Raw genomic sequence first — 22,816 nt, 5'->3', positions numbered from 1 at the left:
GTCAGCCCTGGTGTAGAGCCAGGCGCGGGCTGTCGCCCTTCCGGCCGAGGCCGCCGCTGCGACGCGGCGCTGCAGCACTGGCGTCGGAGGGGCACGGCCGGGGGCACCGCCCCACGGCGACCAGGCCCCGCCCACCCGGGCGTCTAAGCCCCGCCCTCTCGGCGGCGCGACCAATGAGGAGCTGGGGGGCGGGGCCGGCGGGGCCCGGCATTTAGCCGTTGCGCGGCAGCGCACCCGCCCTTTCTGTCCGAGCAGTGGCGGTGTTTCTTTCCCGGCGGCTGCGTTGTGAACATGGCGGACCAGGCCATCTCCTTCCTCAAGGACTTCTTGGCGGGCGGCGTCGCCGCCGCCATCAGCAAGACGGCGGTAGCGCCCATCGAGCGGGTCAAGCTTCTGCTGCAGGTGAGCGGCGCGGCGGGGCACGGCCGGAGCGAGGGCGGCCGTGACCTTCCGCGGAGTCGCCCGCCCTGAGGGCCTGAGGAGACGCGGAGGGTACGAGGAAGGGGACGGCGGGCAGCGGCCCTCATGGAACAAAGGCCGCGCGCGAGGGGGCGGTTGGTGAGGTCACGTGGGCGGGGGGCGCGCGCGGCGCTGCGGGGAAGCCGGTTCCGCTATGCGGGGCGCGGCGGGGGCGGGGCGCGGCGGGAGGCAGTGACTTGTGTCACTTCCTCGCGCGGGGCGGGAGTACGCACGCGCGCCGCCATCTTGGTGACCTTCACGTGGAGCCGGTAGCTGGGCGGTGCCTGCCGGAGCGGCCCGGGCTGACCCCGCGCCCCAAGGTGACCTTCCCTGCGACGGGGTTTAGGGCCTTTCTCTGGTTCTTAGGGTTGCGCAGTTATCCCTTTAGCTGTAGGTTTTGGATGCGTCTCCGATTATGTCTGTGTAAGCGGGGGTTTTAGCTTTTGGGTTATTTCAGCGTTTTGCCTTCACCGAACTGTTGACAATCCTTAGCCTCAAGGCTCAGACTGTCCCAGAATATTCATAGGGTCACTCAGGTTGGAAAACACCTCAAAGATCGTCGAGTCCAACCATGACCTAAGCATGCTACCATAATTCTAACAACCCTCTGCTAAATCGTGTCGCTGAGCACTACATCCAGATGGGTTTTAAACACACTTAGGGATGGGTGATTCAACCACCCCTCTATAGCCTATTCCAGTGCCTAACAACCCTTTCTGTAAAGAAGTGCTTACTGATGTCCAGCCTGAACTTACCCTGGCACAACTTAAGGCCATTTCCCCTTGTCCTGTCAGCAGTGAGAAGAGACCGACCCCTCTCTGACTGTAAGCACCTTTTAGATATTGGAGGAGAGCAATAACGTCTCCCCTCAGTCTCCTTTTCCCCAGACTAAACAGCCTCACTTCCTTCAGTCACTCCTCATAGGGCATATTCTCCAAGCCCTTCACCAGCCTTGTTACCCTTTGGGTCTGCTCTAGCACCTCAATGTACTGTCTCTATTGAGGTGCCCAAAACTGAGCACAGTACTCAAGGTGGGGCCTCACCAGTACTGACTGCGGGGGCAGGATTACTTCCCTAGTCCTGCTCACCACACCATTCCTGATACAAGGCAGAACGCCATTGGTCTTCTTCCAGATGGCAACTGCCATCAAGCCTTCAGGCTGTGCAGCATTTTGCATTATGATGTGAGCAGACTCAGGCCCAGCTGCAGTGCATCCAGCTAAGGCATAGAGCTGAAAACATATTGGAGAGCAATGCTGCCCTTTGCTGAGCGTTTGGAACCAGAGGATCTTTAAGATCATTGCCAAGCCATTCTGTGATTCTATGAGATGCATGTTTTTGCTTGCAGGTGCAACACGCGAGTAAGCAAATCGCTGCTGATAAACAGTACAAGGGTATCATCGATTGCGTAGTGCGTATCCCAAAGGAGCAAGGAGTGCTGTCCTTCTGGAGAGGAAATTTGGCGAATGTCATCAGATACTTCCCAACTCAAGCTCTCAACTTTGCCTTCAAGGATAAGTATAAGCAGGTGTTCCTGGGAGGAGTAGACAAGCACACTCAGTTCTGGAGGTATTTTGCTGGCAACCTGGCCTCTGGTGGTGCAGCTGGAGCCACTTCCCTCTGCTTTGTCTACCCCTTGGATTTTGCAAGAACCCGTTTGGCAGCTGATGTTGGCAAAGCTGGTGCAGACAGAGAATTCTCTGGTCTCGGGGACTGTCTAGTCAAAATTACCAAGTCTGATGGTCTGCGTGGCTTATATCAAGGGTTCAATGTCTCTGTCCAGGGCATCATCATCTATAGAGCTGCCTACTTTGGAATCTATGATACAGCAAAAGGTAAAGTTTCAGAAGAGTATTGGTAAACCTGTTTGCAGAATTGTATTGCCTGCTTCTGCCTGTTCTTTTGTGTTGTTTTCTGTTGCCACTTGTATAGCTTATATAAGTGTGGCAGAGAAGGGGTATCTGTGCCAACATTAGTGGCACTGCACTGAGAGTAACAGTGTGCTAAGGCAAAGCTTCAGCATGCATTGATGGTGCAGGCTGCTTTAGAGTTTTCCCCTTACGCTTGCCATTAGAAGGCAACATTTTTTCCTAATGGAAGTAATGTGTTTTGGTAACAATGTACAAATACTCAGTTTTTTCTTTCTTCTGAGTATCTGTAGTTATGGTAGAATAATGCAAATGTAATTAGCAGATTTTGAGTGGTACTTCTATCAAGTAGTTGTTAAGCTTAAATTCTGGATGTAGAGGTAATTGGTCTGCATACCTTAATAAAATTTTTAGGGACTAATTTATTTTAGTGATATTTATTTATATAAACAGGGAGAGAATAATTACATCAGTAATTAAATCACTTTCCATGTCTGTGTGAAATAATCTTGGTACCTAAATGTTACTCGTTTTGATTACTGACAAGGAAACAGTGTATGTTTCCTTATTTATTTCTGTGTTGCTTCAGTATGCTTAATGTGTTTCAGGTGTCTCATTGCAGCTTAAAGAAGTGCTTCACAGTATTTTTTTGTAGTGAAGCAGCTATTGTGCTGTGAACTAGAGGAAGATTTGCAAGCCAGAAAGCTAATTAGCTTCTTCTTTGCAGGCATGCTGCCAGATCCCAGAAATACTCACATCGTTATCAGCTGGATGATTGCACAGACAGTGACTGCTGTGGCTGGTGTGGTTTCCTATCCCTTTGACACAGTGCGGCGTAGGATGATGATGCAGTCAGGACGCAAAGGAGGTAGGCTGTTACTGTGTCATCCTTTAAGCAGTGCTAACAGTGATCCTGCGGTACATGTGATTCCTTGTTGTGCAAATCTGATTCAACTGATCTTATGCCCAAGTAGTATGAGGCAATTCAGGAAGTTTCTGACTTGTGGTGTACGTGAGGAGTTATGATGAGATCTTTTCTTTATAGGTTAAGTGGACAGGTTTGTGGTGACAAACTAAGTGAAAGCAAGAAGGTGATAGCATAATTATAAGAGCAGTTAACACTCTCACTTTGTGACATAACTTAATAGCTAGGCAAGCAGGCAGGAAGATTTTCTGTTGCTTGAACTCATAGTGTGTTAAAGTGAGATATGGGGCATAAAGTATCTGGAGGAGTAAAACAGCTGTTTTTAGATTTAAAAATCCTTCTTTGCTCTTTCTCTACAGCTGACATCATGTACTCTGGAACGATTGACTGCTGGCGGAAGATTGCAAGAGATGAGGGAGGAAAGGCGTTCTTCAAGGGTGCATGGTCTAATGTTCTCAGAGGCATGGGGGGTGCTTTCGTGCTCGTGCTGTACGATGAATTCAAGAAAGTCATTTAAACAGCCTAAATAAAATTGGAAATCAAGTTGAGCAGATCGTGTAGAATAACTACCATTATGGACCATTGACCAAGAAATTCCTGTGAGTTTTATTTATCGGAGCCAGCTGATACGTGTAGATGGGGCTGGAAACTGACATAGGGGACTGATCCATTTCATGATAACCTGCACGAAGACACTGAATCTGGCAGTTCAGTGTAATGATTTTTTCAGTGATGAAAAATCAGTGACAGTGGTTCTGGGTCCAAAGTGGCTGGGTCCAATTTAGGCAGAAAAAAAAAGTATGCCCATGGATCAGTCCTCAGTTTCAAGTCCTATCTTTTAGGACCATAAAATTGTATTTGAAAATACTTGCTAACAAATCATGTTCTTTTCCACTTGTACTGAAGCACTATGTATCATTTTGCACAGCTGAACATCTAGCAACTTCGTTCTTAAATTGGGGCATTCTGCTGTAAAACAATAAACATACTTATTCTGTCTGTGTTGAAATTATTACATCAAAGCTGTGGGAAAGTGTCTCTTCTTCAAAAACTTGTTTCGGATAATGGTTCCTCTGGTACACTTACACTGCACTGTAACGGGATGTTTGATTTTATTTTAGAATAAGCAAATGTGAGAACTTGGAGTAAGAAAGCATGGGTTGTTCTAATAGAAACCACTCCCCTTCTTTGTGCCTAACAGTGTATGATGGGCTGCTGCAAGTGGCTTTTTGCATGATTCTTAGAAATTCATGTGCAGCTTTTCATACGATGTAAAATGAGGGTTTTTCTCTTGTACTGCTACAACTACCCAAAGTTCCCAGGGCAATCAAAAAGGAATGAATGCTTTTTGCTCTGGGCAAAAGTCTTAAAATGGACTGTATTTTTTTAAACGAATATAGGAAGCAACACATGATGTTCATGCAAGAAACCAGGAACCTGGTTAAATGCTTTCAACCTCTGAATGACCTGTCATATATTGTTGCTGCTATTTGGAAGTGTTGATGTGCCACTTGGGCTTTTATCTCTAGAAGTGGCCAGTACCTCTGGAAAATGAATTTAATTTGAAGTTCATTCTAAAAGGTGAAGTTGATGTGGATCTGTAACGGATTATGCGTCGTTCTGTGTAGCTGTAAAATAAAGGTAAAAGTAGGTCAGCCTTCAGTATTGACTAAATAATTCTAAGGATTGGCTGGAGACTAAAAACATCTCAAAAAGTGTTATGAGAAGCTGAATTTGTGCTCTTTATACATATATATGACCATACTTCTTTGTAATCTGCAAAGATGTGATGGGGGGACCAGTAAATGAAAACAAGGTGTTGATCTTTCAGTATGTTCTTAGAACTCGCCCTGTATCTAAAAAGGATGTATGAGTCATTGGAGGCTGACTGAGCTATCTGAGGTTTTTTTTTGTGTGTGTGCCTTCTGAGGTTGCTACTCAAGATGGGGTACTTAAATTTGCAGCATGGCTTTGGCTGGTGATCTTGCACCAATGTGGTGTTCCATGGCACAAGCACTGCTTTCAGCATCTTTCTATGAATGTAAGTACATTACATAGCTACTCTGTACACAGGCTAATGGCAAATCTTATGTACCTACTGCAGGTGTTTCTGTTTTTTTCAAAATCTAGTTGCTCTTTGTGGTGTGGGCAGGTCACTTGATGTTGACCTTTCCAATCAAGCCTGCTGTTTCAATTGTGATTCTGTTGATTTGAGGGGACAGAGGAAAATTCTGTCTGTATAAATATGTTTTGTAGGTTTATTTTCTACATCAGTGGCTTAAAAGGTAGGTATAATGATAGAGCACCTCATATAGCTGTACTGAGTGCATGGTGGCCTAACTGAGGAAGAGGCAAGCATGACAGTTAACTCAGCATCCCCTTGAAAACAGGATGAGGTTTTTTTCACCACCCCCCTCCAACTAAATTAGGTGTTAACCAGGAGGAGCAAGAAAATGAATCAGTGCAAGTGCGGGTTGCTATTTAAATTGAAATCCAACTTACCTCTGCTGTGCATTTCGGCATGTACTACTGGGTGTTTATTTTTCTAGTATATTGCTTCCCTTAGTCATCCAGCAGCATTTTTCAATGTGATTATGCAGTGTGGGAACATAAGAGGCAAACAATAAATGAGACTTTTAAAAAAAGCATTTGTTTTCTGCCTTATTTGAAGCAATTAAGTCGGTGAAACGTGTCTCTTGGAAAACACTTCCAGCTGGAAAAGATTTTGGAAAATGAGCTGATGCTCACTTCAAGTCCGTGCTGTGAAGAACACTGTAAATAATTGGCAATTATTAGGAGGATGTGCGATTTTGTGTTGAATCCAAATCACTTTCCAGAAAGTCAGGTCGTCTCTTCAACCGTAGTTATTTCCTCAGTACATCTTTTTTGGGTTAGCAGCACGTTCTTGGTCTAAGGAGAGGAAAAATATGGATTTTAAGATATATCAAATGACAGGTTTAGAAATATATTTAGAAATGTTTATATTATTATTTTATATTGTTATATTTAGAAATATTTATTTAGAAATATATATGCATTTCTGAAGGGACCCTGGTCTTCCTATAAGAAGGCAAAATGACCAAAGATTGAAGAATGCTAAAATAAAGTGGAGGACTGTGGGGAAAATAAATTTGGTGAGCTGAGTTGGTAGGATCTGACCCAAGTCTAGAAAGGAAAGCTGGCAGAACTCCAACATCAGCTTTAAAGAATCAGTACAGTGAGTTTAGGGTTACGAATCATGAGATCTTTCAATGATTGGGGAAAAGTATTGAGAAATGGGACAAACAGCAAATGTGAAAGGTTGTGAGAGCAAGTGGGGACAAGATGATGAAATTCAAGCTTCAGGAAGCAAGATCAGCAAGGTATATTTTTAAAATAGCACTTAAATCTAATGTATTGAACTAGGAAGGGATAGTCCTGTTGTTCAATGGAGAAACTCCTTGGATAATGCATTTTTCACTTGATCCATTTTGAAGAATTACAGCATTCAAGTGTATTTACTATACACTGTGTCTGGGAAAGGAGATAAAATTCATTTTTAGGTTTAAATTAGGCAAAGAGGAGTCTGGAAGGTGTTCAGATGAGTAAGAGACTTGAAAAAGATCATCACAGCCACGGCATTTATGAAGCTGAACTTGAACTCTGGAAGTTACTGCTGGTCTGCTGCTACCTGTGGTGGTGCCCATGCAACAGCTCGAGAACCATATCCACCTGCTTTGTGTAGCTCTGGAATTTGGGCGTCCCTCATGTTCAGCAAAAACATGCAATCCAAAAGGTCTGCAGTTTTTTACGGACTGTTTGCTGCTTTACTAGCAATTAATAACTAATAATTAATAAATACCTACTTTACACCAAATTAAGTTATTAGTAACTTGGTGACAAGTACTTCCTCTCTTTGATTTTTTGAACAAACTTAGTGCAGGAGCAAATGAATTTTTAATGGACCTAATACGGCTCTCGTATTTACATGGCAATTCTTCATGCCTGCAGCTTATGGTAAGTTATAGTTAACCAATTTGATTGAATGGATGAGCATACCTGGATATCTTCCTCAGCTGGCATATCAAATTTGTCTCTTGGTTGTGGGATAGGAGGAAATATTCTTTTTAAACTGCAGTACCTTTGGGTAGAAAATGGGATAAAAAAATACTAGTCATGCAACACAGCAAATTTTATGTTGAACCTTAAAGGTGTTATTTATTGCCTTATAAAACACTAAGTGAGAAGAGGGAAAATATTTTGTATGTTGACTGAGAAGTAACTATTTTTACACTGATCCATTGGGTAACTGCTTTGTGACCGAAGTTACGATAAATGATTTATTAAGCAAGGTTTAAAATAACCCACATGACATAAAGAACTTCCACCGCTAAACAAGAAGCTTTATCAAAGAAAGGGCGTTTTCATCTGTCCTGATTCCCTGTTGTCTGGTACTGCATGGAGTCAGCCATTTTAAAGTAATGTCAACGCTTAAAAACACTTCTTGTCTTTATTTCTCTTTAGGATCTGGTGGAAAGATTCACTAACAATCTGTCCCCCATGGAGCGCCACAGTGTCATCCGAAACAATACTACTGTTAATCCTGAATGACACTGATGATCGGATTCTTCAAGGTTGCACAGGTAGTAGGAATGTTTCGCAGAGATTCCTATGTTAAGAAGGTCTGTTTACCTCTTGCAAAGGAAATAATGGAGTAGCGTCACTAGAATTGTTCCGAGTGCTATGAGAAGTAAAATCACAAAAGTGAAGTAATCTTTCTCTTCACCTGAAACATTCAAGAGAGAAAAATCAGTGGTCTGCCAAACAGTGTTAATTCCAATTGCACTTGAGCTTCTTGATCCAAGTCATGGCATCATCTCCACATGATGGAACCATAGCATATGGACTCGTTTCTTTTGCCAGCAGGTTGAGGGAGGTGATCCCCCCCTCGACTCTGTCCTGGTGAGGCCTCACCTGAGTATTGTATCCAGTTCCGGGCTCCCCAGTACAAAAAAAAGGGATCTTGAAAGAGTCCAGCGGGGCACTACAAAGATGATAAAGGGTGTGGAACACCTCCCTTATGAGGAAAGGCTGTGAGACCTGGGGCTGTTCAACCTTGAGAAAGGAAGACTCAGAGGGGATCTAATCCATATCTATAAATACGTAAGGAGCGGGAGGCAAAGGGACGAGGCTGGACTCTTCTCAGCAGTGTGTGGTGATAGGACAAGGGGAAATGGCCACAAACTGAGGCATAGGAAGTTCTGCACAAATGTGTGAGAGAACTTCTTCACAGTGCAGTGACGGAGCAGTGGCACAGCTGCACAGAGAGGTGGTGGAGTCTCCTTCTCTGGAGATGTTCCAGACCCACCTGGACGCCTACCTGTGCAACCTGGGCTAGGGAGCTGCTTTGGCAGGGGGTTGGACTCCATGATCTCTAGAGGTCCCTTCCAACCCCTACAGTTCTGTGATTCTGTGACTCTTGAGTCATCCAAAGGATTTCCATTTGGCATCTTACAGAACTTTGTTCAAAAGTTCAAGTGCATTTAATGCACCTTGGAACACTTTGAAAGTTTAAAATGTGGAGAAAAATAAAAAATCCAGACAATGAGGGGAACCAGACTCAGAAAGAAAAGGGGGCATAGAGGTGGGACTGTTAAAGGAAAGTCAAGGAAATGGAATAGGAAGATTCAGAAGGAAGAGGTTAAATTTGAGGATTTAAGGGGACTTTCAGAACTTCTAACAGAAGACAGTTTGGGTCCATCTCAGGTGCTTCCTGTGATCCTGCTGTCTGAGTCACAGCTGCCACCACAAGCACAGCTATACATGGGCTGCCAGCATCTGAAAAAATCCCCAAACCCACCCTAGATTAAAAGAATATTTCATTCTTACCTAACTCTATAGGGTCACTCCATTCCCCCCACTTTCTGCTTACAAAACATCTTCTTTTTCCACGTGCTCTGATTTTCAGAATGCTTTTTTTTTTCACGTTGTAACTTTGGAATTCATATTTATGTTTGGCTACCTGAAATCAGAAGGCATATTTCACTCCATTGGCAACCATTAATAAAATTTGAGTTTTAATTTCAGTAAATGAAACTTATTTTTCATGGTTTCGCAGGCCATTAATTCATCCTATCACTCATTCTGTTTTGGACTTTAAAGATTTTTTTGTTGTTGTTTTTGTTTTTTAATTTGTTGGCTCTTAAATTTATTCTGTTAAGGTTACCTTCTTTCCTTAGTCATATATATATCCTAAAAAATATAAAGCAGGACAGTAAGCTAAAACTGGAGAAGCAGCCTCCAAGTTTGCAAATCATGCAAAGACTTTCCTGGATAGTGCCTGTCTTTGTTAACTAGAATTGATGCCTTTAAGACAATCTAACACCACCTGGTGCATCGCCAGGCCTCATGGTGCTTCATGCAAAGCCTGTAGGCTGTCAAGGATGCTTGCAAGGCTGAGAACTGCCCATTTACAAGTGAAAGACTGATAGGTTGTGTTAGAGTCCCAATTCCACTTGTTTTGAAGATCTCGATGTACCCCTTATCTCTCTGTCCAGAACTACAGTGGTATTTGTCCACAAAAAGTCTCAATAAAAAGAACATTTTCAATTTTTATTAAAGAGGGAGAAAAAAAAAAAAAAAAGAAAGAGATCAACCTCTCTCGTAAAATTTCTTTGTGAAATAAATGGAAAGTGTGACCTTTTGTAAAATGCAAGGAAAATTCTCCCTATGCCCATCCAAAGGGGGAAATATTAAGAAGCTTACACATGATGCTGCCACAGGAAAATATCTTCCTGAGTTCTTATGTTGAAGGAAAAGCTATAGTTCCAGGGACAGCTGTATTCTATATCATAGTGATTTATGTGTTAAACAGGGTAAAATTGTGGATTTGTTGGCATAGGAATACTTACAATTACAGGAGGATCCTTTTTATCTTCTGGGGTCTTGTCCTGCAAAACAAAGACAAATCCAAGCTGTTTTGGTTTTCTTGTCTATCGGTCATATATTTTCTCCTCTATTTTTCTCTATTTCTCACTTATAATTAAAGTGAAAATCCAAATGGAGATTCTGCCCCAGTAATATTCTAGAATACAACACTTCAGTTTTGTCTTCTGTTTCATTTTAGAAAAGGAAGAAAACAAATTATGTCAGTGGCTGTGAGCTGTATTTTCCTCTACACAATCCACATGTCGATCCAGCAGGAGTATATCTGAATTATCCAAGCAAAAAAATCATCCACAGTTCTGGAGGCTGTAGCTTTGCAATAGGTTGATAACACAGAGCACAAAACTGATAGGAACAGCAGATTTATTTTCTTTCCAGTTGAATTCTGATAGGCATAGAATCTTTAAGGTTGGAAAAGACCACTGAGATTACCCAGTACAACCATCCACCTACCACCAGTATTTCCCCACTAAACCGTATCCCTTAGTACAACATCTAAGGCACATGAAGGATGAGTGGGTGATCTAAGACAGCCAGCTTGTCTTTACCAAGGGAAGATTGTGCCTGACCAATCTGGTGGCCTTCTATGATGAAGTGATGGCATCAGTAGACAAAGGGAAGGTGACTAATATTGTCTACCTGGACTTGTGCAAGGCCTTCAACATGGTCCCCCACCCCATCCTTATCTCTAAATTAGAGCGATATGGATTTGAGGGGTGGGCTGTGGGGTGGATAAGGAATTGGTTGAATGGTCACAGCCAGAGGGTGTGACTGTGAATGGCACTGTGTCCATGTGGAGACTGGTGATGAGCGGTGTCCCCCAGGGTCTGTCTTGGTACCAGTGATCTTTGAACCAGTAGATTGTTATTACCTTATTTTGTATGTTAATTTCATACTCAAAACAGTCTATGTTTTCCACATGACTTAGAAGGGGTTGTTGCCATGTAATTATGCAACCTCCTGGATTGCTAGTACAGTTGGCAGTGACATTCAATGGAGGAGGGAGCCTTTCTGGAATTAAATGAAAGTCATGTAGACATGATCAGTAAACAATTATAATTCACATGTTCCTAGCAAAATGTATGTGAAGCTGAGGCAATTAGTTCATCTGTGTGCTGATAGTAGAAGTAAATATTATTTGCCAAACACAGGTAAAACACAGTATGAAAATTATAGACTATCTATAGACTATAGATGCTGCAACTATTGAATATCCGACCTACATCTACAAAACTTTCTGAATGTCTGAAGGTGTCTCAAATGGCACCAGAGGCATGGTTTTAGGCAACTGGATCCTGCCCCAAATCTCTACCACACAGATCACTTGTGGGTACCCACTTATTTTGTTAATGATGTCTTAATTCGATGAGCTCTGTCTGGTTGTAGAGCACAGTGCCCTTGTGACTCTCATAGAGGTGTGGAATTACTGAGGTGGAGAAATGAGCCCGCAGGATAGCTGCCCTCGAAACCTTTTCACAGTTGTTTCTCACCACTTGAATACCAAGGAATTGTTCACACTATTCCCCAAGCTGCTATTCTCTGCCTTTGTTTATTTTAGTAAATTTCAGGAATTCTATCTTTTCAGCTATCATGAATCAAGTTTGTACCACTGTATAGAGTTCTATAATAGCTGCACACAGCTGTTTCATTCTCTTTCTTTTTTCCCTTCAGAGAAATATTCCTAGCTTTCTTATTTTTATATTTATTATGGTACAGCAATAACAAAAGTGTCTACTTACCAATTGTATATAGTTTTGTGTAGTTATCATAGAACTGGATCAGGAAGGTTTTATGGGACCCATTCACCAGGAAATAAGTAGTTTTATCTTTAATTGTCACATTTTGGAATCTACATCCCATGTTTCTGTCGTTTTCACCTTTCGTGTAAAGCTCACATTCTGTCTCATCATCATCTCTGTAGGTAACATAGCAGATATATAACGGGTTTTGGTTGAACATAGGCCGAGTGATGTGTTGAGAATTCAAACTATCCAAGACTCAAGAAGACCTACTCACCTCGAGTTCTGCCAGTAGAGAAAATATTGGGTATCTCCTGGAGCATCCCTTCCTGGCTGCCAGGTGCAGTTCATGAGGGAAATGTTATAAATCACACAGGAGAAGTTCTCAATGGCCGACCCATTAATGCCTGCAAGCACAGCTATGTTCATTATGAGGAAAAAATGTGTGGACTGCCCCATGCTGGAGAATTGTGGCAGAAGATATAATCTTTCTGGATTTCAGTAAGGCTTTTGGTAGTGTCCCTCATGACATCATTCTGGACCAGCTGTTCAACCATGAGGTAGATAGATTCCTACTACATACTAGATGTACTAGCACAACAGCAGAGCTCAGATGGTTGCAGTGAATGGGGCTACATCTGGCTGACATCCATTCATTGGCAGTCATCCCTCAATTCTAGGGATAGTTCTGTTCAACATTTTTAGCGGTGTTCTGGAAGCAGGAGTGGAATGTATCCTGAGCAGGTTTGCTCACAATACAGAACCAGGAGGTGCTGCAGATTCCTTGGAGGACAAGAGGCCTTGCAGAGAGATCTAGATACGCTGGAACGTTGTCCAGTCATCAATGGCATGAAGACAAGTGCTGGGTACTGCAACTGGGACAGGGCAATTGCCGGACACAAGCACAGACTGGCAGAGGAGCAGCTGGAGAGCAGCTGAGCAGGAAGGGGTCTGAGGGTGCTGGTGACAGTAACTCAGCATGAGCCAGCAGTGTTCTGGCAGCCAAGAGGGCAAACCCCATTGTGAAGTGCATTAAACAGCAAAGCCAGCTGGTCAAAAGAGGTGATTATCCCTCTGTATGTAGCAGTGGTGTGGCTTCACCTCAAATTTTGCAGGCAGTTCTGGGCTCCACATTACACGGACTTTAAGATACTTGAAAGTGCCCAGAGGAGGGCACCAAAGCTGTTGTAAAAGGACTGAAGGTATGTTCTGTGAGGAGAAGCTGAGGTGTAGTTGTAGAACAGTCTAACAGTGCTATTTGATTTTTGACTCCCTCTCCTCTCCTCTCCTCTCCTCTCCTCTCCTCTCCTCTCCTCTCCTCTCCTCTCCTCTCCTCTCCTCTCCTCTCCTCTCCTCTCCTCTCCTCTCCTCTCCTCTCCTCTCCTCTCCTCTCCTCTCCTCTCCTCTCCTCTCCTCTCCTCTCCTCTCCTCTCCTCTCCTCTCCTCTCCTCTCCTCTCCTCTCCTCTCCTCTCCTCTCCTCTCCTCTCCTCTCCTCTCCTCTCCTCTCCTCTCCTCTCCTCTCCTCTCCTCTCCTCTCCTCTCCTCTCCTCTCCTCTCCTCTCCTCTCCTCTCCTCTCCTCTCCTCTCCTCTCCTCTCCTCATACATTTTTTTTGTAACACCTTCATTGCAGAACTGCAGAACAGTGACTAGAGAACAAAAAGCTTAGACAGATTTTCAAAAAGACAAGCATTTTAAATAGTAAATAATATTTAACTACTGATTAAGGGACTGTTTCCTATGGTTGCAATTACCTTTAAAAGACTGTTAAAGGAGAAAACCTTACCCAGACCATGAGCATTACCTTTGGGGATAAATGGGCACATTTTTGAGATGTTTGTCTTTGGTACTTCAACTGTAAATACTGCTCCTCTGTATAGAGGCATGCCATCTTCCACTTCAAACCTGCACAATCTGCTCTCCACCTGAAAAATAACATGTGCATATTTTACTTCTCTAATTCTCCTCTGCTGTGTTAGATGGTGCTGGATCTGAAAGGGCCAGTAAGCAACAACACCTGTGGCCAAAATTTAGTGTCCGTATGTAGAATCATTGAATGATTAAGGTTGGAAAGACTTCTCAGATCATCAAGTCAAACCCCAGCCCAACCCCATCATGCCCACTGATCATGTCCCTCAGTGCCACATCCACACAGCTCTTGAACATCTCCAGGGACAGTGTCTCCACCACCTCCCTGGGCAGCCTGTGCCACTGCCTCACATGCCTATGAATGTTTTACACCCAAGAAAATAACTTTCTTATTTACAAATTGAGGGTAATCTAGACTGAAACCGAGTAATTCAAAGCACAACTATACAAAAATATTTCTATACCATAGTATGACTATTAAGGAAGGCTAATATTAACACAATGGCATAAGAGAAGACGCTGAATAAACAGGAGAACAAAAATGGAATTAAATCAGAGGATCCCAGTTAAACAGAAGTCTTCATCTGATCTCCACAGGGGCTAAGAAAGATGCCTATGACATTAAACTTAAAATTCTTGGTGATGTTGTGTTGTGTTATTGTAGTACATATTTCCAATTAAGCTTCTGCTTTGCTATTCTAAGTAAGCTGACCCTCTTTCTCTCTCCTCTCCTACCCCCCCCCCCCAGACTCCTCTACTTTTCTGTTAGGATAGCATGAGCTCATAACATAATGTGTTCTAGAGGCGTGTTCCAGGTTACTGAGAAACAGGTTAAGAACCTGAGACTTAGAAAATTTACTACATCATTTGAAATATTCACTTTTCAGCTGAAGGATCTGTGTCTCTCTAAATTTTCTAGGTGTCTCTCTTAGTCTCACATCCATATTTTTCTGCAGCTACATTCCCATTTGTGCTTCAGTATAGCTGCAGTTCAGTATAGCTGCAGTTCAGGCTATCACCTCCTTTTCTCTTTGGTGACAGAACCTCATTTCTGTGCTTCTTTCTGAAAGCTTCTTCCACATCAAATACACTCTGGCATTGGCAATAGCTTTCCATAGCCATTGACAGATCAAGATGTAGACTGCCAACAGACACTTTCAGATTTTAAAGCCAACTGATTCATTTGTTTTTTTTTTTAAGGTAAGTGAAATCTCTTAGAGATAAACAAAAAAGTGCCATTACAAACACATAGCACATTTACCTCCATCTCTCTGTGTTCAAAGCTTGAGGCCATGGTACACTTGTAACTGGAGAAGTTCTTACTGCTTTGCCAGGACAGCTCCATTCTCCTACGATTCAGTGTCAAATTTGAGATAGGCAATTCCTGTGTCCCCACTGAAAGAGTTACAGAATAAGTTCAAGTTAGGATATGGTTAAATAGAGAGCATAGTATATTTCAGGCTAGTATATTTCAGCATAGTATATTTCATAAATTCACTGTTGATGGCTTAATTTCAAATAACTCTGATAAATGTGGAATTAAACACTGTATCTCAGATTATGTAAAAACATACTTACACCCCATACACTGCAGGTCAGCATGCAAAGGACAAAATATCATCATACACCAACAAATTATGCATGTGAGCTCAAGAGCATCGAACATCTTTTCTTCTCTGTAAAGTTGCAGTGAAGCCTGCAGGGGAAGAAAGAAAATTTAACAAAAAAAAATACATATCTAAGTGACCTATTTTTTTTTCTGCAAATTTTCTTCATGACAAGAGCAAAGAAAGCTCTTGTAAATTTCACCCCTAGAGCATACTCTTCAGAAAAGCTGATCAAAGGCTGTGCTTCAGGATTTCTGGTGGTCATCTACTCTTTGAAATATCTAAGTAAGCATGCTATCATCTACTGCAAGACAGCGGTTTGAGGTGAAGAGGCCACTAACTCTCATTACCACACATCCACTCACTGACTTCAATGCAGGGACCATGGTTTAGGATTACTGTTCTCTGAGAAGTATTTGCCCTAACCATCAAAATGCTGAGTGGTCTTGCTTTCTGATCCTGTGAACAGCCCTGCCAATTCTACTGTAGAATCATGGAATCATAGTATCACAGAATCATTAAGGTTGAAAATGACCCCTAAGATAATCTTGACCAACCACAGCCCATCCCTATCATGCCCACTAACCTTGTCTCTCAGTGTCACATCCATATGTTCATTTCATTTCTGACAACATGAGTCTCTATGTCTTACTGTACCATTTATTTGATTGAATAGCTGCATATTAATAAACAGTGTACTGCATAATTCCTAGCCTTTCTGGTCCTCTGAACCTATAAATTTATTTTCATAAGCTGTGAACATCTTCCTGAATCTTATTCTGTCTTTGTGTGTTATTCAGACTAATTTTCCCCAAAGAGACATCATATTTTAATTATCCTTTTTGAAGAGGAATTTCACAGAAGATATGAGATATCCTTCTCCTCTTGATGTGGCTCTGTTTTGATAATGAAACAGACCAACTAACATTCCTGCAGACATTCCGTGTGGGGTGTACTCTGATGTTAAGACACTTACAAGTAGGTCTTCTATGTTTTAATTGTCTAAGCTCACATTACAGGCCATGGTTTTCTGATCAAATTCTATTCACTGCTCCTGGTATACTTAAATAATTTCTCAGTGCTTGTTTTAAAGCCTTTAAGTACTACTGATAAAAATATTTTTAAGCTTGTTGATATTGCAAGTTTGATTTTCTGTTTTCCTTTGCAGAGTTCCCTTGATTTGGAATACTTTCTTCCTAAAAAACCCACCACCACCACCAAGATTACTTTCTTTCTTTCTTTCTTTCTTTCTTTTTTTTTTTTTTTGGATCTTTACCTGTTGTCTATCATAAACGATTCCCTACTTTTCTAGCTAGATTAATCCCCCCTCTCCCCATCCTGTTCTTAAATGTTCATATCCCTCATCCCAGATCTGTCTACTTCAAGTTTTGCACTTGTTGCAATGTCAGAACCAGAGGAGTCAGATGTTACAGAGCATTGTAGGGAACTTAAATTACTGAATATGTACCTGCAAAGAGTGACTCCACATTCATTCATGGGGTGTGAAGGTCTGAACAGAGCTAGTTCTACACTGGCATCTACTTTTGTCAAACATATATGTATCTAAGGTACTATTTTACTTTTCTCAGAGGAAGTTAAAACTTTATGTAAGAAATTTCCCTGTTCCTAGTAATTGGTTTTCTGTTCCTTTCTGTGTGAAGAAGCAACACCAGTTAGTGGAATTTTTGGTTGTAGGATTTCCTAGTAAAGCAATTTTCATGTAGACATTTTCTTGATTGCAGGCATTTCTAGGACTAATTCTAGGGCTATTTGAGTAAATACTTATGAACAAACTTGTTAATAGGCTGTTAACTGTTTGCTTTTCTATATTAATTGTTACAGACGTTTCAGAAGAACAGATTAAGACCGATTCCACTTGTGGGTTAAGCAAAAATCCAGCTTGATCCAAGCAAGCTGGAGTTTTGTGACTGAAAGACACATGACACTTCATGGAAATGGCTCAATATGACCCATCTGTTAACGTCTCCGGAAGTAGAGCCAGGACAGAACACTGTGCTGGTTTCAGCAGATAAGAGTCCTCATGGTAGCCTGACACTTTCTTTCTTATCTCTTCAGCATCAGTCTTTTCTTTCTAATTCATTCTGCAACAGTGAGGATGTGGCCACAGCTGCTGGGAAGAGATACCAAAGAATCTTAAGTACAGGAAGTGTAGAGGACTGGTACTGAAATGCTCTGAGACACTGGTCTCAACAGTTATTTCGCTTTCCCATGCTCTCAGTGATCTCCACAGGAATGCACACAGGAATATCAAGACCTCCACTTATTCTCTACCTCTTTTCATATAGCCACATTTTTCTGCATTTTATGTCTTTTGTTCAGTCACTTTGTGTTTTTTTTTTCCTGTACTCTCTAAAATGTCTGCTCACCTTTCCTTTATTGTCTTTGCCTTTTTCTTGTCATCTCCTTCTGTTCACTCTTATGACTCTTCTGCTTTCCACACTGATAATTCACTGCATTTTCTTGTGGAAATGCTCATCAAGAGCACTGCTGAATGAGTTGTCTACAGCGCTACCTGCTTAGAGGCGAGCTTGCTGGCAGCTGTGTCCAGGCTCTGAGCATGCCATTGGGCTTGCAGTAGGAATAGTAGGAGATGAAAGCGTTCTTCAGAAGAAACAATCTTTTTCATTGACCAGAGCACTGAAGAAGTTTGCTTCCCAATGCATTTGTATTTTACAGTTGACTGACTTTCAAAACCAATGACAGAAGAGATCTATGTCGAGTAATTACTGCTTTTTTTTTCTTCCTATTGCCCTAACTGAATGTACTGACAAATAACCAGGTCTCCTGGATTTTCTCTGGGCTACACTCAGGGCAAGGGATAGAGGAACTGCAGCAAGACTTAATTCTTTTGTTTCATTCTTCCATTCCTTCTGCCTGGCAGCCAAGCAAGCGGCTCCAGCCTACAACTGAAGGAGCTTTGTACCTCTAGAACCTTCACCCTCTCCCAAACTGATCTTTTGCAGACAGACATGGTTAAACTCTCTCTGCTCTGAACAGACCTCGATACTGGAGATGTCAGAAGGAAGGCATAGTTATGCCAAACCAATTTGGAGTGCTATCTGAAGGATCACACTAACGGAAACAAGAATACATTTGTGTAAGTAGTGTTTCCTCATGTTTTTCCTCTTCTTTTTTTTTCCTTTCCTGGCCAGCTTCACAAGTGTCTTGACCTCTCAGCATGTAGTTATATTACTACATGGGGGAGAGACTCAAAGAAAACTCAAGAGCATGATGTCCACACTCCTCAGTTTTTAGTTATAGTTCTCTAGCTCTCTCCAAGGTAGATTTGCTTAAGAGGAAATTCATCCAAGCTAAGTTGACATGAACTTGCCAGTGCTACTTGACCTTGGAGCCATGAAGAGTATTAACTTTTATTTATAGAATCTATGTTTTATTTTTCACTAGGAAAATCTTATCAAGGAAAACATCTAAATTACTGCTAAGCTTATTATCTAACATTACCAGATGTATGATGTGTCTTATTCACCAATAGTGATCATATCTCTGGAAGACAGACACTTTCACTATACGATATATATATATATATATCTATATGAGTATGTTTGATCTTTTGTAGCCAGGCATGGGCAAACTCAGTATGCTTTTTTTGTATCAATGTTCCAGAAGGAAAAAATGGTCATATTTAAAAGTTACGGCTTATGAATAGTAATTTTTACAGAAGGCATCAATTGAATACTGGCTTACACACTTATTCTCTTCATCTGCATGTTCTTTTCTCTCAAGCTGTGAGTACAGGATGTCACCTGTAAAAGCCACCTGATATCAAGATTTCTTGGTTCTAACTCCTAGCTTTGCCAGAGGCTTTCTTTTGTTGAATGGCTCTGGGAAATTTACTCCTGCCCATGACACCCTTCTGTAAATACAAATTTTATTCATAGGGTGATGTGAACCTAAACTGATGTTTTTATGTTGCAGTCAAACAGTCATGGTTTTGTGATTTTATGTTATCAGTATTCCACTTCATAACATCATGTAAGGCACTGGAAGTTAAAGAGTTAATGCTTTAAGTCCATGGACTGCCAAATTTCTGGGTAGAAGAGAACTACATATCCCAGTGGACTCTGCATTCCCATTTTCCACCCAGAGGAAAAGATAAAGCTGCATGCAAGTCCCAGAGACTTCTCCCTTCTGCTCTTCATCTCAGCAGTGGAGGTTCCCTAGTCATCTTGCCTTCAGCTTTAGTGTAAGGCCTTTGGTTTTGAACACTCTCTCATTTTATTCAGCTTATTAGTTTCAATTCCAATTATATTGTGTTATGTTGCATTCTGATATCTTATTTACTATATTAGTTTTCCTCTTCAGATCATTGCTGCTGTTTTGTTTTTAGGTCAATCTCACTACCCTCTCCCCTTTCCTCCTTCCCCTTTCCCAGGGCGTGGGTCTGTGAGTCCCCCACCCTATTCATCATGGAACTGGGCCGATCCAGCCCATAAATCACTGACACAAAAAAAAGTATATACATCACAGGCACATGGAGATCACCATTAAACGTTCCAGAAAGCATAGAAATAAGCATAGGAAAAGTCTGTCAATGCCTAGCAGGCAATTAAGTATTTAGATCATGTTGATGACTAAATGTAGCCTTCCAAGAATCAATTCAACCTCTAGATCAGTATTTTCACTTTTGAATATGATACAAAACTGGGAAAAATGGTTGCTATAGCACTATTCTGTTTTGCTTCAGAGGAACCTGGACAGGCTTGAGGAATGGGCTGACAAGGATCTTGTGTACTTAGAGGGAAATGAGCTCCTGGGGTTCTTGTTCATGGGGATAAATAATCCCATGCATTAACACATACTGAAGATGACCTGCTGGAAAGCAGCCATACAGAGAGGGTCCTGGGAGTCATGGTAGACATCAAGCTGAGCATGAGTCAGTGATGTGCCCTTGCCACAAAGTAGGCTAATTGCAAACTGAGACGCATTAGGAAAAGCACTGCCAGCACACTAAGAAAGGTGATTGTTCCCCTCCATTCAGCCCTGGTGGGGCCACTGGAGTCCTGTGCCCAGTGTTTGGCTTTCCAGTACAAGAGAGGCAGAGATACACTAGGGTGAATCATGCAAAGGATCACAAATACAGTTAAGGGAGTAGAACAGCTTTCGTAATGAGATGAGGTGGAGAGAGCTGGAACTGTTCAGCTTCAAGACAGGAAGTCTCAAGGGAACCTTATCCATGTGCATAAAACAAATGGAGGGAATAAGGAAGATAGAGCCAGACTTTTCTCAGTGGTGCCCGATGACAGGACAAGAGGCAATGGGCACAAACTGAAAGAGAGGACATTCTGTTAAAAGATAAGACAACAGTTTTTACTATTGCAACTATAAAGAGAGACTGTGGAGTCTTTAGTCTTGGAGACACTCAAAACTTGACAGGATGCAGCTGTCAGCAACCTGCTGTAGCTGAGTGTTCTGGGCAGGGAGTGGGACTCACCAGCCTCCTTAGTTGCCTTGCAGCCTTGTATATATCATGATCTTGTGATAAACATTTTTTTTTGCAAGAAATAGAAATCTGCATATCCCCAAGGATGCAGAAAATAATATTTTTTTTAAGTTATTGCAAAATATATGTCAGATAACAAATGCCAAATAAAGCAACAGACATCAGAGGCATTTCATAGACTTTGAATCCTGTAGAAAGTACCAGCACTTTGCCTAGGCTTTCTAAACCAGGAAGCTAATCCAAATTTTGTAGATGTTCAAGTATAAGCAAATCTAGCTTAATCCTTAGCAAATGTTTGTATTTTGCAGATTTTTTTTTTTGGTGGCAAAAGAAAAAGGAAATAGATGATGCAAAAACACATACCTCCTCATGGAAACCTCCTTCTCCTCTATTTTGTTTGATTTTGGATCAGAGCTGTAAAAGCACTTAAGCTTGCAAGTGTTTAGATCTGTCAGTTTTTTTACAGTACACGCTACTTAATAGCAAATTCTGCAAGCCAGAAAGTTACTCAGATTATCATTTCCCCTACAGCTTTTGAACTTCCTTAAATTTCCTAATTTGCAGATGCTAATGATTTCACATGAACTGATCACGCAACTAACTCTTCCTTCCTGCTATGCTGTTTAAACTAAACATTCACAGTCACAGTATGCAAAATTATTATAAAATAATACATGTGTAAAATGACACAGTGGTCATGAACATATTCATAGTAATTTCCCTCTTACAAATAAAGACATTTTCATAAATTATATGTTTTGGAAGTATATAATTGCAGTTATGTTACACAAATTTCAACTTTATATAACCAGTCAATGCTTACATTTCTTACAACATGGCCATTTAATTTTATCAATACCCAACTGACTGTATAGAATGTCAAGGCTTTGCAGTCATATAAATATGAAAAATTAAACCATAATGTTTGCTTTTGCTGTCAGTAACTTTAGCTGTGGCTTTGGGTCATGCTGAATATTAGTCACTTCCTAGTTTGTTTTACATTATATGTGATACACATAGAAGAAGGTAGCTGTTCTTCAGGCATTACTTTTTATTTCTTGTTTTCAAGTACTCACAGCCAGAATGTTTTGAATTACTCTTTATCTTTCACCCTTAACACAGGCAAAACAACAGAAAAGAGAATTCCTTAGGCTTCTTGGGAGTGGGACAGGATCCTCAGCAGTTAGTCTGCTAGAGGAAGAATTATTCCTAACCCTGCTTTTCTTGAACAAAAATATCTCACATAATAATAATAATAATAATAATAATAATAATAATAATAATAATAATAATAATAATAATAATAATAATAATAATAATAATAATAATAATAATAATAATTATTATTATTATTATTATTATTATTATTATTATTATTATTATTATTTTCTTGCATATGTGATGAGATCTACCAATAGAGAATTACTTCAGATATTTCAAATTCCAAATGTCTTGTTTTTTCAATCTATACTGCTCTGTCTTGACCAATATCAGCCAAGGATACTTATAAAAGGGAATGTTAATGATTTTTTTCCACTTTAAAATCTTGATTTTATGACTGAAAGGAAACTATGTAAAGTGAGTAATACTAGAGAAGAGTGTATGTAAAGCAGTGCTTCAGCTAAATAATCTGGTCTCTTGAGCAACATTCCTAATGTTAAATCTGTTAACTTTGGCACCTTGGGAAGAGGATTGGCACGTTCCAAGTCTTCTACTCAGTAAATAATTTATTTTTCTTAACATAGTCTAAGATGCATGTAGCTAGTGCATGTGTCAGTGTGGTTTGGAATTGCCTGTTTGTCAAATATGCTTCACTTGGGTACTACTTGGGTCCTTTACAGCTTGTGATGTGATGATTCTGTCAGTTCAAATACCCTTGCCACAGGTATTTGTGAAGGAAATTGGATGTCAGTATGCCTACCTGATATGAGAAGCTGATGAGAA

The 22,816-nt window shown here is 41.2% G+C and overlaps 2 protein-coding genes across 3 annotated transcripts; one reads left to right on the top strand and one right to left on the bottom strand.

The window, feature by feature from the left end:
* Positions 1 to 239: 239 nt before the first annotated feature.
* On the top strand, positions 240 to 4,251 carry SLC25A6 (solute carrier family 25 member 6). Its single transcript, XM_065741265.1, has 4 exons — positions 240 to 402; positions 1,808 to 2,294; positions 3,055 to 3,195; positions 3,612 to 4,251. Exons 1-4 carry the CDS (start codon positions 292 to 294, stop codon positions 3,767 to 3,769), a joined length of 897 nt encoding a protein of 298 aa, XP_065597337.1. The 5' UTR covers positions 240 to 291; the 3' UTR covers positions 3,770 to 4,251.
* Positions 4,252 to 5,599: 1,348 nt separating this feature from the next.
* LOC136051698 (granulocyte-macrophage colony-stimulating factor receptor subunit alpha-like) lies at positions 5,600 to 21,512 on the bottom strand. Of its 2 annotated transcripts, none has more exons than XM_065741261.1 (12): positions 21,236 to 21,512; positions 15,354 to 15,479; positions 15,045 to 15,167; positions 13,719 to 13,839; positions 12,193 to 12,322; positions 11,916 to 12,091; positions 11,048 to 11,187; positions 10,143 to 10,181; positions 9,121 to 9,253; positions 7,924 to 8,017; positions 7,291 to 7,372; positions 5,600 to 6,162 (listed from the first exon to the last, which is right to left on the bottom strand). In XM_065741261.1, the coding sequence occupies exons 2-12, from the start codon at positions 15,447 to 15,449 to the stop codon at positions 6,094 to 6,096; spliced, it is 1,203 nt and encodes a 400-aa protein (XP_065597333.1). In that variant the 5' UTR covers positions 15,450 to 15,479; positions 21,236 to 21,512; the 3' UTR covers positions 5,600 to 6,093. The 2 variants fall into 2 exon arrangements, with proteins under 2 accessions (XP_065597333.1, XP_065597332.1); XM_065741260.1 differs by having other exon boundaries at positions 15,045 to 15,178; positions 15,362 to 15,479.
* Positions 21,513 to 22,816: the final 1,304 nt, after the last annotated feature.

The sequence above is a fragment of the Cyrtonyx montezumae genome, unplaced genomic scaffold, assembly GCF_038088225.1.
Source record: "Cyrtonyx montezumae isolate F1298 unplaced genomic scaffold, pur_monq_1.0 scaffold_3, whole genome shotgun sequence".
Lineage (NCBI taxonomy): Eukaryota > Metazoa > Chordata > Aves > Galliformes > Odontophoridae > Cyrtonyx > Cyrtonyx montezumae.
This window is presented reverse-complemented; position numbering and strand designations above follow the sequence as displayed.